Source organism: Solanum lycopersicum, chromosome 4, assembly GCF_036512215.1.
Source record: "Solanum lycopersicum chromosome 4, SLM_r2.1".
NCBI classification, from domain to species: domain Eukaryota; kingdom Viridiplantae; phylum Streptophyta; class Magnoliopsida; order Solanales; family Solanaceae; genus Solanum; species Solanum lycopersicum.
This window is the reverse complement of record NC_090803.1, coordinates 56,061,681-56,082,004: the sequence shown is the minus strand read 5'-3', so window position 1 is coordinate 56,082,004 and position 20,324 is coordinate 56,061,681. Positions and strand designations below refer to the sequence as shown.

The 20,324-nt window shown below is 32.7% G+C and overlaps 1 protein-coding gene across 23 annotated transcripts in view; it reads left to right on the top strand.

Annotated features, from left to right (window-relative positions):
• Positions 1-20,324, top strand: part of LOC104646925 (uncharacterized) — a 65,091-nt gene that overhangs the window by 17,365 nt on the left and 27,402 nt on the right. For 2 of the 23 annotated variants that reach the window (XR_011220802.1, XM_069297243.1), the window contains exons 1-3: positions 12,052-12,305; positions 12,446-12,502; positions 13,515-13,591. Coding sequence is in view for 9 of the 23 variants with exons in the window: in XM_069297243.1 (XP_069153344.1) it covers positions 12,235-12,305; positions 12,446-12,502; positions 13,515-13,591 (205 nt within the window). In the remaining 14 variants the exon portion in view is untranslated. Of the gene's footprint in view, positions 1-8,924; positions 9,626-12,043; positions 12,306-12,445; positions 12,503-12,636; positions 12,927-13,509; positions 13,592-13,697; positions 13,874-14,318; positions 14,573-16,218; positions 16,723-20,324 lie in introns of those variants that run through there. The other 21 variants (XR_011220800.1, XR_011220797.1, XR_011220799.1 and 18 more) reach the window with 21 other exon arrangements.

Here is a 20,324-nt window from a genome sequence, read left to right as displayed (position 1 = left end):
GATAGGTAAAAGATGTATACATATACTATGTTTCGAATCTCCTTGTCTTTTTCGTCAGTGTACTTTCTTTATATTTTGAATTCTCTTAGTGAATATCCTAACTCCATCCAATAGATATCAGGAAAACCACAATCTTATAAGTGATAACCGAGTGATCAAATGTGTGTCAGATCTTTCGAAAGTTTTTATTTTAGTGGTGAATGTGTTATTTTCATTAATGGAAGAATAATCGACTTAATGGCAATGAAAAAGGGTCCTATTCCTATGATTTTGTAGTAGGTAAAGCTGGTGTATATACTGGAAGTCGTGTCTAGTGGGTAGGGTCTGCTCATGACCAACCCAACCCGACCTGAGAAGAATAGTCTAATGAATGGCCTAGATAATCCTAGGACCGCCACTGGGGAAGAGTTGTTGGAGAGGCTCTATACCCTTTTAGAGGATCTTAATCGGGGTGGAGTCCATTCAGTTCTATTCATAAGGGTTGTCAGGTAGTCTGTATCTAGGTGACTTTCAGGTAGCTAGTCCTCTCAAGTGAGAGTGGTTGGTCAGTTATGATCCCAACCGGACACACGAAAAGTGGTTTAGTGTCTTTTTCATCCTTTTTGGTTTGTTTTTAAATCCTAACGTTTTGTTGCTGTGATTTGATCTGTCAAATCGAGTTTTCGCTAGATAAGAAGACGACGAATAAATGTTTTATGGTCGCAGCATGAGAACTTAGTATTGAATGGGGTGGTACACCAGAGTATTGGGAATGTCTTGTCTCGTCCGAACTCCATGTTTTATATTTTTGTGGTTCCTTTCCATGTACTCTAAATTTTAAAGAAAATACTTACTTAATTTATAACCACCGAGGAAGTGTAAATTTTTTGAAGATCTTTTGAAGTAACTAAACTTAATTGGTTTTGTTAGCTTGATATCCTAGACAAAATTGAAACTCAATATTGTTGAACAGAATCAGTTATTTTGCTTATCTAGTTTTCAAATTAGAAGATGAATTTTATGCACTTGGAAATGCTAAGTCAGTTTTTAGATTTGTTGATTCTGAGAGCGACCATGAAGTAGAGACACGAGCTTAAGTTGTCCATTTTTAGGATGAGAACCTAGAGCAAGGCTACCCTTGAAAAGAGGATATGGATAGATGAAATAAAAAAAATTAGAAACTTTTTCGATGATATGTTGAAGCGCGATTGATGGAGATTAGGAATTGCAGTTGAAAACACGGTCTCATTGTTCAAGGATTTGAGTTTAGTCTAGAATAAAGAAGACAAGGATCCTCCTCTTACTATGCCTGTGATTTTGGTCTCATTTGGATTAACTTGAATAATTCATATCTATATTGTCCTTCCCGAAGAATTTTTGGAGAGAGAATAGTAATTGGTTTGATAATGCGTAAGTTGATAAACAAGAATCAGTTTTTTTAACAAATTCAATGTATTATCAAATATTACAAAGATTTGTTAGATGAACGACAATTTTTGTGCCAGCTCCTACTGCCATAGTAATTGTTCTGTATAATGCTATAAATTTATTTATCTTGTCAAATTTGTGAAAGCACAGGCATATGTTTTTGGAACATCATATCTGGAGTATTTTGCTGCAGTATAATCACTAGACATGGGGTCTCCTACAGTATTGCATTCTCCATCTCTCAGTAATTTCTCCATTAGAAACAAGACGTCGAATAATGTGATAGAGAATGTAGATGCTCTTTGTTCTACTGTGGAATGTTGGCTTCTTCGACATCGCAATAGAAGATCTATTGTCACAAAAAATCTCAGTTGCTTTCTGATAAAAAAATCAGCAACAAGTCTGCTTATCCAAACTTCTTGGCAAGCTGCAGAAGTTGTTGCAATATATTCAGCCTTTGAAGTTGACAAGGCCACCAATTCCTGCTTCTTTGAACTCCATGAAAGTGCTCTTTCTATCACCAACGTTGCCTGCGTAGTCACTATCAGTAAAGCCAATTAATGTTAAATTTGTTATCTTAGAATACCAAATTTCATGATCTGTTGTCCCTGCGATATATCTCAATAGTACTCTCTTCGCAGTCTAGGGTGAAGCTTACTTGGATAGTGCATAAATCCTGTTTTGACGCCAACAGAGAGTATATTTGGTCTTGTATGAGACAAATAGTTCAAACTACAACCAAACTTCTAAAATAAGTTGCATTTGTCATTTCATAACCATATTCATCAGCATAGCAACAACATTGCAATTTACCATATTGAACTTTTCAAGAGATCTGTTGTGTATGCTCTCTGTGAAAGAAATATGCCATCAACTCCCTGTTTCACCTCAAGACCAAGAAAATAATGCAGCAGACCAAAATCAGACATCTCAAAATTCTTCATGATGCAGTCTTTAAATTCAGTGATAGACTCACTCGAACCGATATATATCATATCGTCAACATAAAGACATACAACTAGAAAACCATTTGCCTTCTCTTTTTATATAAGGAGTAGGCTCATTGTTGATCCTGTGGAAGTCACTCTCCTGGAAATAAGAATCAAGTTTGAAGTACCATGCCCGCGATGCTACTTTTTAGCCATAAAGTGCCTTTTTTAACTTGTAAACCTCATCTTCTTTGCCATTAACTACAAAACATTCAGGTTGTGATACATACACCTCCTTTTCCAAATCACCATTTAAAAATCGGATCAACATCAAATTGGTAAACTAGCCAAATTAATTCAGCAGCCAAGGCTAAGAAAGTTCTCCTTGTTTCAAAGCGTGCAATAGGAGAAAAAGTTTCTTCGAAGTTAATACCTTGTTGTTGGGAATAACCCTTCGTGTGAGCTTTAACTTGTGTTTTTGAATGCTGCCATCTGCATGATACTTGGTTCTTAACACCCATTTGAGCCTATTGGCTTTCTTTCCTTGTGGATTATTTAGCAAGTCTCGTGTTCGATTCTTTTGAATAGCCATCAATTCCTCTTCCATAGCCTTGCACTATTTATTCTCTTTTTTAGCATCTTCAAAGAAAGTAAGATCTGAAACAAGAAAAGCAAAAAATACAATATGTATTGTTAGCATATCTAGGGATTTTTTCCCTATCTCTTGATGATCTTTTCAATGGAGTTGGCTCAGCGAAAGGTTTTTTTCAATATTGGAGAAGTTGCTGGTGAAATCGATGAGGTAGTTGATGGACCAACCGAAAAAGGATCTGCTACATACTCTTGATCAACAATATCATCAGAAGGCAACAATTGAATATCTGAACTTTCATTTGTGGAATAAAAGTTCCAACTTGCATGCTCATTAAACACAACATTTTTATTGACCTTAATTTTACCACTCACTAGATTATATAACTTAAGCCTTGGATTTTGTGTTATATCCTACAAAAATACATTTTCACATTCTTCATCAAGCTTACGTCGAGCTTGTGAATTTATCAAGGCATAAGCTATATAACGAGAGACACGTACGTGGCTTACCTTGGACTTGTTACCTCTTCAAGCTTCATTTGATGTTTGATTAAACATTGTTTTAGTGGGAGAAACATTTAGCAAATAGACAACAGTGGCAACATTTTCAGCCCAAAAGCACTTCAGTACACATATACCTTCCATCATGCTTTTGCCCATCTTGACAATTGTGTGGTTCTGTCGTTCTCCTGCACCATTTTGCTCTTGTGTATAAGGTGATGTGAGTTCTATGTCTATTTCCTTTTCCTCATAAAAGAAAATGAATTCTTTTGACAGAAACTCACCACATATATCGGTCTGAAGAGTTTTGAGCCTACATCCATTTTGCCTCTCAAAGAAAGATTTAAATTTCTTGAAATTATCAAAAGTTTCAGATTTAAATTTCAAGAAATATATTCAACACATACAACTATAATCATCAGTAAAAAGTAGAAAGTATCGACTTTCCCCTTAGAACTCAACACTCGTAGAACCACACAAATCAACATGTTCTAACTCAAGACAAATACAAAGGTCTCCAAGACTTGCCTAAAGGATAACACTTTTTACTTTGTTTTCCATAAACACAACTTTTACAAAAATCAAGATTCTCAACTTTTGACAACCCAAAAAATCATTTTCTCTTGGCTAAATTACTTCAATCCTAACATTTAAATGCCCATAACTCAAATGACATAGTCTAGTTTCATTATCTCCACTAGCTACCATAGTACAACTCTCAACCATTGAAACTTCTAAAGGAGACATTTTATTGTTATCCAATGGGACATTAGCAATGGTTTTCCCATATATGTTATTTTTAATTGTGCAAACACCATTATTAAAAGAAATTGAGTATCTGGCAGTCATTAGTTGTCCAATGCTAACTAAATTATATGATAGACTAGAAACAAACATCACATCTTCTAAAATCTTAGCATTACCTTGGCGGTGTTGCGGAAGCCAAATATATAGAGAGTGATGAAATCACAACTTCTATATCTTAAGGTATCTAATAAATAGTAAATGATACAACAATAAAAAGAACACCAGGAATTAACGAGGTTCGGCAAACTTTTATTTTCTTTTGCCTACTCCTCGGATATATGTATTTCACTCCAAAAGAGTACAAGTGAAATACAACAAGAGAGAAAGAAGAACAAATGCCTTAGGAGATGAGAAGGCAAGTAAGAGGTGTGTTACAAATGAATTAGGAGCTATCTATTTATAGGAGTGAATTCTCCCTATTGATGTCATCCATGACATCACAATATATAAAAATGGCAAGGTTTACCTTGTGAAACCATTTTATGGTTCACCTGAATTTCACCTACAAAAGATGCTATCTTGACTTTTCTATCAATGACGAATTATCCTCCTCACTATCATATCTTCTTATTAATCCATTTTTGAATCTTGTAAAATTTAACAAATCTCCACCTTGGAAAGATTCTCCATTTTCAACTTTCCCTCAACAACAATTTTGGTTGTGTCTTCAAACTGAATCTTCAATTGTTAACAATGTTGACTTAACCGCAGTCACCACTTTTGTCAACATATCGGCATGATTATCCATATTATGAATTTTCTGGATTATGACTCCACCATATTCTATGATGTATAGTATGGAATAATATCGTACGTCAATGTTCTTCGTCATTGCATGATAAAGTTGGTTTTTTGCTAATTGAATAGCACTCTAACTATCACAAAATATTGTGATTTCTTCTTGTCCAATACCAAACTCTCTAAGCAATCCTAGGAGCTAAATTTCTTCCTTCACAACCTCAGTACTCTGCCTCAGTGGTAGACAAAGAAACTGTTGACTTCAAAGTAGACTTCCAACTAACTGGTGCATTTGCAATAGTGAAAACATGACAAGTAGTTGATCTTACTCTGAGTCACAATATCCAACAAGATATTGACTATCTTTCTGCTCGAAAACCAAACCAACATCTACAATATTATGAATATGCCTTAGAATCCATTTTAAGGCCCTGCCAATGATCCTTTCCAGGATTATGCATGTACCTTCTTACAACTCCAACATTTCACCCTCTTGTACTTCACTTTCTACGGTGTGATGACCATTGTTGTTACCCAAAATATAACTCTTATTCATATTATCGGCTTCTTCTTCTATGGTGTATGGAATCTTTTCTCAGGATTCTACGTTCTACGACCTATAAGTTCTTGAAACACTCCATGTTTTGTTACATAAAAACTTATTTAGAGTTTAGAAATGACACATTCGCTGCATTTTTTTTGTTTTCAATAAAAAAAAAACATTATACAATGGTACTATTGGTGTTGTCCTATTTCATGGACCTTATATGGTTTGGTTGCATCACATTTTGGAGATCTCCAGAATAAAACTATTGATGATGAACATGGAACAAATCTTAAGACATCTACTTCATTTGGATCCGATTTTGTAACATTTCTTCTTGAAAGTGAGCCTCAAACATTCGAGGAAGCAATGTTGTCTAGCGACCCAACCTCTTGGAAGGAGGCTGTTAATAGTGAAATTGAATCAATCTTAAGCAATCATACTTGGGAGTTGGTTGGTCTTCCTCAAGGGAACAAACCCTTTGGTTCAAAATGGATCTTTAAAAGGAAGATGAAAGACGATGGAACTATTGACAAATATAAAGCAAGATTTGTTGTCAAAGATTTTAGACAAAAAGAAGGTCTTGATTATTTTGACACATACTCGCCATTGACTAGGATTACATCAATTCGGATGTTAATTGCACTAGTTGTAGTATACGGTCTTGAAATTTATCAAATGGATGTGAAAACAACCTTCTTAAATGGAGAGCTTGAAGAGGAAATTTACATAGAACATCCTGAGGGTTTTGTAGTTCCTGGTAAAGAAAAAAAAGTGTGCAAACTTATTAAGTCACTTTATGGTCTAAAACAAGCACCAAAACAATGGCATGCAAAGTTCGATCAAACCATGTTGTCAAATGGATTTAAGATCAATGAATGTGATAAATGTGTTTACATTAAAGATACTCTAAATCAGAAAGTTATTTTATGCCTATATGTAGATGATATGCTTATAATGAGCAAAGACATTGCTAATATAAAAGCTACAAAGTGTATGTTTGCTAGTAAGTTTGATATGAAAGATTTATGAGTTGTTGATGTGATATTAGGAATTAAAATTCTTAAAACTCCTAACGGTGTAGCATTGTCTCAAACTCATGATATTCAAAAGATACTTGAAAATTTTTAATTTTTAAATTTTAAAAGGGCAAAGGCTCCAATTGATGTAAATCTTCATCTTACAAAGAATAAAGGTGAAAGTCAGTCTCAATTAGACTATGCTAGAATATTGGGAAGCTTAATGTATGTCATGAATTGTACACGACCAGACATAGCTTGCGCTATCAGTAAACTAAGTCGATACACAAGTAATCCTAATCATAATCATTGGTTGGAAATGAAGAGAGTTTTGGGATACTTAGATGACACTCAAAACTATGCTTTACATTACAACAAATATCCAGCCGCTCGTGAAGGATTAGTGATACAAATTGGATTACTGGGTCAACTGAAATAAAATCCACAAGTGGATACGTTTTTACTATTGGTGGAGGAGCAATATCTTGGAAATCATTCAAACAAACATGTACAGCTCGCTCTAAAATGGAGTCTGAATTCATTGATTTAGACAAAGCAGGTGAAGAAGCTGAATGGCTCCAGAATTTCATAGAAGATATTTCATTTTGGCCCAAACCAATGGCCCCTATATGCATACATTGTGATAGTCAAGCTGCAATAGTAAGGGCTTGAAGCATTATGTATAACGGCAAGTCTCGTCACATAAGACGAAGACATAACTCTGTGAGACAACTACTCAATAGTGGAATTATCACAATTGACTATGTGAAGTCAAAAGAAAATGTGTCGGATCCAGTTACAAAAGGCCTGAATAGAGAGGGAGTTGAGAAATCATCGACAGGAATGGGACTATGGCCGAGAATAAGTCATCGTGGCAGTAACTCTACCTAGAAGACTGGAGATCCCAAGATCTATGTTCAAGGAGATAAAACAAAGTCATTGATGACAGTTCAACATTGTCAAAGGAAAAGAAAAAAGTATTATTATTTTATGGTCCATTCTCATGATGAGACAATGTTTAGTAACAAGGATAAAGACATAAGGACTTTTTAATGGTTTTTAAGTTTGATACATGGAATATCAAATGGTGTATCTATGGGATAACACATTTAGAAATCACCTATGTAAGTGTGAAGTGTAAGCCGCTTCAAGGAGAATCCGGTAAGGCCAGTTCTTTAAGCACTTACTATCCAAGATGTGTTAATAACTGAAACGAACAAAACAATGAGAACTAAGAACAGTTCAAGGGTTGATTGTGTGACATATGTTGGCTAAGTATACACCAAAGCTCGACGGTTCAAAGATATCAAATCTACCGACTGACCGAGTATATCCGATATATGTTCACTATGGAAAGTTTAAAGGGAAACCTACTTATCCATATACGATTAACTTTTACCTACAAGACACACAAGTTTTTTCATGCATATGTTTTAACAATAGCCTTCCCCATTCATGTGGGGGATTGTTGGGTTTTAGCAAGTGTGAATGGTAAAAGAAAAGAGAGAATATGAAAAGTGAGGGAACTACTTTGGAGGGAAAATGAAAAGTCATTTGCAAAGTGCAAATGAAAAGTCATTTCTCCCATATCGGCAAAAGAAAGGGAAATTGTTGTCCTTATAGAAGGAAACACTTCCATTTCTTATTAAAGAGCTAAGAAGAAGATGCCCCCTCGCACCGTCGTCGTCGTCGCTCGGCCTCGGCTTTGGCTTCGGCTTCGGCTTCGGATATGTATTTGGATTTGGATTTGGCAAATGATGTGATTGATTGATAAATTTTTTGGACAAAATTTATTTAATCATTTTTTGTTAAATCAAATAAATCTTGTTAAAATTATCTCTTATAAATTTGCAGTTAACGGTAACATTCCGAAAAGTTGTTACTATTTTTAAAAGTCGTTACTTTCCAAAAAATCGTTATTTTTCTAACAGACAAAATTTTCCGAAAAGTTGTTATTTTTTCCATAAGACACGACTTTTTGGATAAAATGGGTCTGAATAGATTTCACTGGACAGACATGTTCCTTGCTGAAAATGGCTATAAAAGAAAGTCAATTTATGATTTTTTAAAACACTGAAAAAAATTTCTTTCACTGCATTTATTTTTCTCTCAAATAAAATCAAAGTGTCGATCGACTGAGTCTGTGTGACTTGTTGTTGTTCTTAAGTTCGTTGAAGTTAAAAAAGTTTGAGGTACCGCTATTTCTTTAACAGGTTTAATACGTTTTATTTTGGGAGAAATTAATCCATAACCTTGGGTACAGTGAGGGGATTAAATTTCTTAAGGACAAACAGTAGTTTCTGTAGACTCAGATTAATTCTTGTATTTTATATTTTTTCTGCTTCATCTTATTTCTGTTTCTGTTTATTAACCTTATAAATACAGGTTATTGTAAGAATAACACCAAGACCACGGGGGAATGAAGGTCAGAGCTTCAATATGCATAAGGTGGTGGAGAATATTGGTGCTTTCAATGTCGGATTGGAAGGTTTCGGTTGGTGCCCTTTGGAGGAGGCTTTCCCTTTCGTGTGCTCTATTTGTGGGAGGTACTTCCATGCCCCCATTCACACTACGATCTGCATAAGGGAGTGTACGTGCCAATGGATGCACAAACAATCAACGAGGTGTTGGAGGCACTAAAGGTCTAGAATGCTGAGTATAAGGCCCGATTGAGGTGGCTACACTATGAAATCATAGCAAGTGAAGGTGTGAAAAGAGACGAAGCGATACCAGTTTTTTTAGACTTCATATAATATTTGGGTCATGTCAATACGTTTACTTAGGTCTTATAATTTCCATGAGTCTTTGAGTCCAATCACTCACTTACACACCAAATTAAATAGAGATTTTCTCGTGCTTTTCATTTATTTTTATATAATATAATATTAGCCTTGATACACATAACTGAAGCAACGTGAAACTTGCTTAGGATTGAGGTGTTGTAGGGGTTATTGTTGTTTGAATAAGTTTGACTCTTTGCTTATCTTTACTCATTAATATAATTGAAAAAAGGAAGAAACAAACTTAATTGTATATGCTTATTTGTAGTTATTACTACACTAGTCCTGGACACGTGAGTTTCACAATGTTAAGAGAGTATTGTTTGTATTTTTAAGAACAAATATGTGGTATAAATGCAACAAATATTATGATATATTTATATTTAATACAATATTTATTACGATTATGATTATATTTAATTTTTTCGTTCACAAAATTATAATACTAGTATGTAATAAAATGATTATTGCTTTTGAAGGCCCTCAATATAAAGATGGATTGTTAGAAATTTGATATTAAAGAATGATATATATACATGTGCATATAAGAATAAACTTCTCTTTATCTATATAAAGTTTATAAGTGGTTAAGACATTTAAAATGTGATTTTTTGTATACTCAGATGTAAGTATAAGATAATTTTATATTATTTCAATCTGTAACCCCCTTCTTCACTTCACAAAATTAAAATAGTTAATGGAGTGACACTCCTTCAATATTTATGATGTCATGACGATCCAACACTTGAAAGAGGTAAAATTTATTTAAATCTCTCATCTCAGGTTGCAGATCTCTTAATTTGGAGAAGCACAGTTAAAGGATGAATTTTAAGAAATTGTTAGATTAGTTTAATTTTTAGTTATATTTCTATTTTATAAAGTTTGTATTGAACTACTAACAGATGTTAAAAGTGAAACATGATTATAGTGTTATATTTTGTAAGAACTATATTTAATCAAATAAATTAATTTAAAAAATTCTTTATAATGAGATTTAAGAGTAGAAGAAAATTTCAAATTGTACTTGAAAAAATCCTTTCTCAATCATGAACTCGAGCTTACTATTTGAATCACGAAAGGCAAGGAAATTTTTTAGATAATAGTAATTATACATTAAAAAAAATAACTTATCTAAAGCATGAATATAATACGGAAATTAAAATTGATTTCAACCTCCGGAAACACGTGAACATCCCTTCTCTCATTGAACTCCATAAGAAGATCTAACAATTTGTACACATTTCTTTTCTGAAAACAACAAACGAAGATAAGGAAAATTTGTAATCAGTGTTATGAACGGAAGATAATAATGATATTAATATATACTAAAGGATAAAAAAATAGAAATATAGACAGTTTTTTTTAAAAAAAATTTCTTGTGAAGTGTACCTAAATATCTTCAAAGTTTATATATTGTTGTGTCAAATACCATAATTTATAGGACATCATTGAGTAAAATCAAAAGGTATCATAATCATACGATTCATTTCTTGAGAGTATGGGAAGATTATGAAGGTGTAAAGATTAATGAGGAGATAATGGATGTGTGGTATTAATACATATTATGACAAAAATAACACCTAAAACTGATCAGATAGAGAAACGGAAAGTTTCTCTAGTACCTTTTCGTAATAACCTTATAATTAATTATTTTTACAACTCTTCATTCTCCTACTTTATTTAAATAATAAGTGAATCAATTTAGCAATTTAAGCATATTTAATGTTTGACTAATTAGATATTTTATAATATTTTAATTTTGTGTAGGAATAAAATGGTAATTCAACTTTGTACCTTGAGGCTTCCCATTTTTAATAATATCTGATATGATATGATGATTTGACAATGTATAGGCCTTAAAATATTTTTTTTATTTTGATTATTTAATCATATTTAAAGCTTGGGACAAAAAAACTTAGGTAATTTATCGGTTTTAACCTTTTATAAGAATTTTGACATGATCTTTTCCGAGTCCATAACTCCAATGAATTATTTTGAAAAGATGCCGACGATTGCATCTATGAAATAATTTAAAAAACAACTCCAGAAGATGCAGTAAGATCAACAATTTAATCAACAACATTCAATTGTTTTTGCAAAATCTGATGAATTTGGGAAGGTTTTTAAACTTCTAATTATCAAGAAATATTTGATACATCAAAGTTTCCTCCGATTTGTAACACAAAAAGGAGCTCATTTTTAGTCAATGTGATTCTCCCATCACAAGTATTAAACAATATAATAATGTAGTTAGAAATCCATATAAGGGAATTAAAAAAATATTGAGTGTCACACTCAGGATTTAGTTTCATAATCTAAAGCAACCTTTGAATCCACTATGTTGCCAAAGAAGAACTTTAGATCTAACGGTTCATATATAATAATTTTGGTTGTTAATTATTTAAAGTTTATTTGTATCTTATCGTTAAATTCATCATTATGTAACTATAAAAATATCATTTTATATAACAATTAATTTGATATGATCATGTCATTATAATATTTTTATTTTCTTATTTTTATTGGGTTCTTTACCTTATAATTCTTTTCAATTGTCTATAAACACTATCTCTTATGCTATTTTTCTTCCTAAAGTAATAAGTTTATTCTTCAAATAGGTGATATATAACATAACATGTGACGTAGGTGTGAATTTGTATTGATTAGATTATAAATACAATACTATACATATATATTTTTAATTAAAAACCAATTGGGCCACTTTATTGAAAAAATAAAATATGTACACAAAAAGAATCAGCCCATACGCCAACCCTAATGAAACAAAATACAAAAAAAGACAATCAATTAGGAAAGTTGAAAAGGATGGACATTTTTAAAGATAATCAATCAAAGAGGCAACTGAAGCATCCGATAGCTTCAATGTTGTTGTTCATGGTCGAAGCTTCCTCTTCATGGATGATTCTAGATCCACCGTTGATTATCTCACTAGCGATTTAAACTTTTCATCCAAGAGCTCTATCAGGTAACTTTGGCATCTCAAATTGCTTCTTCTTTCATAGATCTATCATTCAATGAATTGAATGCCACAACTGATATTGATACCACCATCAAATTTTAGATCCTTCAAAGATAAATTTAACTTTTTCTTACCGATGATACCAGATCTACCATTGAATATCTCACTACCGATTTAAACTTTTCATCCAACAGTTCTATCAGGTGAGTCATCTCAAATTGGTTCTTCTTTCTTACATCTATCATTCAATGGATTGAATTTCACAACTGAGATTGATATCACCATCAAATTTAGATCCCTAAAAGATAAATTAACTTTTTTTTATCGATGATCCTAGATCTAGCATTGAATATCTCACTGCCGATTTAAAATTTTCATCCAAGAGTTCTATCAGGTGACTTTGACATCTCAAATTGGTTCGTCTTTCTTAGATCTATCATTCAATGGATTGAATGACACAACTGAGATTGATAACACCATCAAATTTTAGATTCTAAAAGATAAATTAACTTTTTTTAGGCCTCTTGCAGAAAAGAAATTACTTGTGTCATTTGCAAGCTTCATATACAACTATTCTAACTGCTTGTAGATGAATAGAGTTTTTCCCATTCAGTATCCTAACCTAAGGTAACTCTGAAACCTTCTTCATCAACTTGAATTATTTAGCCTCTTCAATAATGGATTGAATCCGACTAGGTTAATGCCACCATCTAAGTCAAGACTATCGAAATTTTATGTTGTTGTATGATTTAAGTTACCTGTAGTAGAAAAGTACTACTCTTAATCTTTAAGTCCTAGTTTCATACAATTCGCAACACCTCAAAGTTCTCACCAAGGTGAATAGTACTTTAACCAACCGGAAAGTATTTTAGACATCATAGATTGAATTGATAGAATATATCTATGTACTTCACTTTTGTATTCATACTACTTATTGACACTATAAAACTCTAATTAATTTGAAATTTTGTGGAACCTGTCTTTTGAATTCTAATGTGTGGTGTTTTGTACTTGTCAAGGTTGAATATCTTTTTTCCAAAACTTGGAACTTCCTGAAAAGATTTATATTCATAATTACCTGCAAAATAAAAAACAAAGTTAGCAAAAAAGTCTGCTAGAGTATTTCGATTCCATTTCTTAAGGAGTGTTGTACTCATACTAATAGCACCTCCCTTGGGATATTGTTTAATGCTTTTTTTTTCTTGACAAGTATAGCAGGAAAAATTGTTTCTTAACATTTTTGCAACTGATGGCATACACTCTTGACGATGGAAGACACACCGCAATTCCAGGTTTATATCTTTGACATTTCCTTAACTTGGATATTTGATCTACAACTTCATTCCTCTTACTTATAAATGTTTTATGCAATTGATTTGCTTTCTTTCTCTCTTTCAGATCATTTATTTCAAAGATTAAAATTAAGGAAATGCATTTATGTTAGAGTTTATTTTATGTACAATGTAAAAAGAATAACATTCACTATCAAATCAAGTTAACCTATTAACAATGTGTAATTTTCATACCAAGTTTGATATGATAATAAATAAAACAGATTTTTTTTAAGAAAAAAATTTAGCAACCTTTTCTTTAAAATAAAAAAACTCTATAGAGATAACTACAAGCAAAGGGAGATGAACCTTTCCTTCCCAATCCTAATGAGGTAACAAACCCCTACTAACGAACAACCATGAAGAAAATAAAATTTAGAGAGTAGTAGGATTTTGTGATTACCACAGAGTTTATAATACACTATATAAAAATAATACAAATTAAGGTGCTTAAATAATAAAAAATATGGCAACCAAGAATTAAAAGTTTGAATTATCGGCCTCAAACATCCTTTGTCAAGTGAATTAATTAAAAAAGAGTGACTGCACATCTAAAGTAACCTTAAGTGTTTTCCTCTTGTTTTCTTCTTCGAACTTGTCCAACAACACTTGTTAGTTCATCATTTCTTCATGGATTATTGGATCTTGTTAAAACTATTGATACTTCCATATGATGCTTCTTTGACAGTCACATTGTAGGTGCCTTGGAACAAACTTCTTAGTCACTTTATCGTTCCAACTGTGTTGTCTTCCATATGTCTATTTTTTGCTTCTGTTCTTTCCATTTCAATGTTGCCTAGGCGAGATATACCCTTCTCTAGCCATTGTAAGAGTTAGTGTTTCAATTAATTTTGAAACAAATTCATCCGTTTTGAAATAACAAATACATGAATGTGAATTGTAATATTCATTTATTTTAATTATATGTTATAAACATTTGCAAGAAGTTTTTCTTTAATTCTACGTTATGGGTTTTTGAAAGATAATTTTTTTGTTTCCAATTCATGAACCTAATAAATTCTATTAATTAAAAGTCTTTATCTTGCAAAACTTTTCATCCTATAAATTGAGTTTCTTTTGGTTGAAAAAGATAAACATTAAAAAAAGTACTTTCCTTTGAAAACACTTGTGAGACATTAATCAAAAGGTGAAATCACCAATTCAAGAATAGAAGAGCAACATTCTTGAATGCTACTTGTTTTGTGGCTTAGTTGAATCCCGAAGATGGAGTTGTTATTTATTCTTCCGATTGCTCGTGGGAGAGACTCCAACTATCTTCAAGAAACGTATTAACGTGCCTCTAGGCCAAGCAAATTTTATTTTGTATTCCTTGTAATTTTATCATTCTTGTTCATTTGTTATGACAACCAAGACATTGTGCAAGATCATCCAAACTAAGAGACTTTGGACCAAATTTTCAAGTCTATTTAGTTGAAAGGGATCCTAAGAGTTATGTTGAATCAATGGCTTCACATGATGATCCTTTCTGGCGTGAAGCTATTGATGATAAAATGCACTCCATTATGTCAAACAATACATGGAGTTTATCAGACCTCCCTCCTGGATGTAAGTCTATTAGTTGTAGATGGTTCATTATAAAGAAATTAAAATCTGATGAAACCTTAGATAAGTAGAAAGCTCGTTTGGTGGCAAAAGGTTTTACTCAATTGAAATGTATTGATTATTTTGATACATTTGCACCTATATCTCGAATAACTTCTATTTGACTCTTGATTGCTTTAGCCTCAATTCATAGTCTAGTAATACATCAAATGGATGTGAAGACTGCATTTCTGAATGGAGATTTAGATGAAAAGGTTTACATAAAAAAACCAGAAGGATTTATCTTTCCTGGTCAAGAATACAAAGTTTGTAAGTTTCTTAAATATCTTTATGGATTAAAACAAGCTCCAAAACAATGTAATGAGAAATTCAGAAGAGTAATGATTTCTAATGGCTACTCAATCAATGGTGGTGATATTTGTATATTTAGCAAATTTCAAGAAAAATCTTGTGTTATAATATGTCTTTATGTAGATGATATGTTGATCTTTGGAACTGATATTGAAAGAATCAAAGAAACAAAATCTTTTCTAGCTTCTCAATTTGAGATGAAAGATCTTAGAGAAGGTGATGTAATTTTGGGTATTAAAATTACAAGATCAGCGAATGACTTGACTCTTACTCAATCAAGTTATATTGAGAAAGTTCTGAAGAGGTTTTGTCACTTTGATGACAAACCTGCTCCTACACCATTTGATTCTAGCATCAAACTGATGCGGAACTCTAGTGATGTTCTTGACCAGCTGACATATTCTCAGATTGTTGGGAGTCTTATATATGAGATGCATTGTACCAGGCCGGATATTGGTTACGCAGTAGGAACTTTGAGAAAGTTTACTAGTAATCCCGGAGTTGAATATTGGAATACCTTAATTCATGTTTTAAGATACCTGAAGGGTACAATTAATGTTACCCTACATTATTCTACATTTCCCGTTGTTCTTGAAGGCTATAGTGATGCTACTTGGAATTCTGACCCGAATGACTCTAAATCTATTACTGCTTGGATTTTCCTTTGGCTATAGCAGGATCTCTTGGAAATCAAAGAAGCAGATATGTATTACTCATTCAACTATGGAGTCAGAATTTACAGCTATGTCTTCTGCTTGAGAAGAAGCTGATTGGTTGCGATCAGTGCTGATAGATTTTCTTTTATGGAGTAAGCCAATACCACCTTTAACTATCTATTGTGATAATCAAGTTGCTATATTTCGGGCTTCATATGACTGCTATAATTGCAAGTCGAGACAAGTACGTCTCAAACATAATCATGTCAGGAGATTATTGGAGGAAGGCGTGATATCGCTTCAATATGTGAAGTCCAGAATTAATTTAGCGGATCTTTATCTAAAGGGTTAGGCAAATAGTTAGTGGTGGAAACTAGTAATGGGATGGTAATAAAGCATGTTGTAAATTAATTGTACTTTATGGTTACCCTACCTAATGATGTAATCTTGGGTTCAAAGGGAAAAACAAGTAAAGTTACAATTGTGAAGCACATCAATAAAATTCTCATTTTCAAAATAAAATGAAATAAGTAGATGTGCATGATTGAGATTTCTTTCTCTTTTTCAATTTTAAGACCGATCTCGGTTGGAGTTAGTAAGAAAACTCTTGATAAATTTTTTCGATATTCCTACTGAAGAGAAGGATGAGATTATATTCTCTTAATAAGTCTATAAATCAATTTCGATTGGAGCGTGTAGGAATACTCTTGATAGATTTACCGATACTTTGTGTAAAGGAGAATGAGATTAATTTCTCTTAATGAAGTTCATAGACTATTTGGTCGGAGTATGCAAAGTTACTCTTGATGAATTCACCACACTAAGTGCAAAGTGGAGGCTGCTTCAATGATTTTAACAGGAAAATCATAAAGCACTTGGCTAAAAAGGATTCAGGACACATGGCCGTAAGGTGTCAAAGGATTTCGATTTTCACCGGAACGTAGTGATATGCGTGGAGCATTTTTCTAACTTCATTCAATGAACCACTTAGTTCAAGATTTGTTCATTAAGTAGTCAACTAGTACCCCTCCTATTGGTCTAGGCCACCACTCTTGACAATCTATCGAGCTATTACTTCGAGTTGCAGCCTCAAGTGTTAATCAACCCTACTCTAATACTTATTATGATAATCTATTAGGTGAAAACCCCACTCAAGCCTACTAAACCGTTAATATTTTTTGTCTTAATAAATGAATTAAAGTAAATTATCATTTAACAAAGATGGTAAACATTCCCTGCATTTAAGAAAAGGTGGTTCGACTCCTTAAAAGGAGTAACCTTTAATAGAAAGCTTTTAATTCTTCTAGCCAATAGTGGTCTTTATACGGTGCATACTCAATGGTGTGCAGCCTCCAGGTTCCGCTAAGGTTTTGATGTAAAAAGAAAAATGTTCTATAGCGACTTAAATTGCATAAATAGTACTATATATGACGCAATCTTTTAAAAATTATTATTATTAGTTCAATCATCCGGTACCCAAGACCCACTATAATTAGTGACTAATGTTTCATTTAATTCAAATATAGCAGTACGTTAACCTGTTTAATATATGTATTTGTTGAGTTTGTTAGTGTGTTTACATTCCCATATTGGTTGCGGAACGGACCAATAGTTTTGCTTGCATAGACTTGGGCATTTCTTCCCTCATGTGCTAGTTTTTAAATGTAATTTAGGACCAAGATCTTCAACTGACACCCGTAACTCTATTATGGCTTTGCCCCCCGTGACAACGTAGTTGAAGTATGTACAAGTTGGCTCGGACCTTATTATGGTTATTAAAGAAAAAAAACCTCTAGACTTCAATAGTGTTTATGTTTCTTTTATTTCCAAAGTTATTACTAATATAATATTAATTTTTGTAGTTTACATTTATCTGTTGGCCTAAATGATAACTCTATTATGTCTCCACCGTACCCCTGGAAGTTGCGATAATGTTGTTGAAGTGGGTTCAAATGGTTTCGGACATAAGAAGAAAAGAACCTCTAAGACTTTCTAAGTGATTTATGTTGATTTTATTTCCGAAGCGTCGATCATATATTAGCTTGTTAAGTTTATGTGTATCTACTTGATATTGAATAGTTGTTTCCTTAAAAGATATCTTGATAGATTGAAAAATGTTATGGGCTTAAAACACTCTACCACAAAAAAATAGCTTAGTTTTATATATATATATATATATATATATATATATATATATATATATATATATATATATATATATATATATACATACATCGATATTTACATATAAGCATTTCTTTCATATCTCGCAAGTACAAGATTTGTGCGCACTAAACATCATAAATCTATTCACTTCATACTTTTTTTAGAACCCTTCTTATATTGGCTTGCTAGATTCAAGCTCTATTCAAGCTCTATTAAAGGAGTGTTAATCAACCCTTCTTATATGTTATTGGGACGTGATGACCTCTTAATGCTAACTTGGAAATAGGAAAAACATAAATAACTACTCTATGTCCCAATTTATGTGACACTTTTCATTTTTTAAGAGTCAAAAATACAAATAATGCCACATAAAATGGGATGAAGGTAGCAGTAAACTCTAATTATTTTTAGTACCATAAGATCATTACCAACTAAAGCACATTTCAAGCCAAAATAGAATTTTGGATTTGGCAGAACCCAAGAACTTAGGCTCAAAATCCACATTTTAAAGAAATTCAGTTAATAGGTATAAATAACGTATCTCAAACCGATAAAACAAAAAAGAGATATAGTTTAGAACCCGTACAACTTATAATTCCAGATCCGCCTCTAACGATCTGCATTTGACTATTTTGGGATGGAATTCTATTCCTTCAACAATGAGGCCACTTTTGTCACCACGGCGTTTCATCTCAAGCAATCTTCCTTCGACAGGACCATCACTACCTTCCTCGCTATTGAAATATCCCAGTCTATTTCCATCCATCCATCTCCTCGCAGTTTTGTTGATGTCATAGTTTCACAGTGTTGACTTGTTTTTCAGTCTCAGTATCACTCTCATAATTAACAAACCTAATAATTTAATTAGCACATTCAAGTTCACAAGACTTATTTCCCAATTTGAACACAAAATAAGCAACATAATTTGTCTTTGGTGTCAACACTTTTGTTCCTATTTTTCCACGAATATCCATTTGAGGTACAGAGTGAAGATATGCCACTTTTGAGAATCTGGAAAAGTATCGCAAGAAGCATTTGTAAGGATAGTTTATAATTGTTTTAATCATATGTAGGATGTATCTCCTTAGTAGGTCTACCAGATGCGAAGTTGAATTGACGAGATTTGTGTACCAGATGATTGGAAAAAAAAAAGATTTATACATCATCTATGCAATTTAACATGTTTTAGCAGATTTTTCTTTTTACCATCAAAATATTTATAGGAACCTCACACTTTCAAAGATTGCGCCGTATAAAGGTTATCATCCAATACTTCTTCGGCTGATCCTTAATTAACATTAATTAATTTTTAATTTGTGAGCAACCAATTGAGCTCAAAACTTAAAAGTTATTAATGCTAATTAAGGACCAGCCGAACTAGTATTTAAGAGAGGTGATTAGATAAGACATGACTCAACTTTTGATTACCGAGGACATGATCTTAGATAGGAAGGTGGGGAGGACGTGTACTAGGGTAGAAGCTTAGTAGGTAGTGAAGTGTTTTGTATTGCTTTTGGAGAGTTTCGCCTTGTTGGTGTTTTGTTGTTGTACTAGTTGTATTATTGTAGTTCTTGTTTGTGATATCTATCATTTTATGTTGTTTATTGTGTTCTGATTATTGCACTATTTTATTGTTCTTAGTCTTTTTTTATAGGATTTTCAATTGCCCCCCCCCCCTCCCTCCCCCTTGTTACTATATCTTTTTCCATTGTTTTCTTCTTCCTTGTACTTTAATTTATTGCACTTGAGTAGAGGGTCTTTGAAAATAACCTCTCTACCTCCTCAAGGTAGTGGTAAGGACTGCGTACCCTCTATCCTCCCCAAACCTCACTTGTAAATCCTTTAGCGACATTGGTTCTGATGACACTTAACTAATGCCGGTAAGACTTTTACACTCTTTATTAATATCAATATTTGTTGCCGCTAAAAGTTGTTTTTGTTGTACTGATTGTCATAAG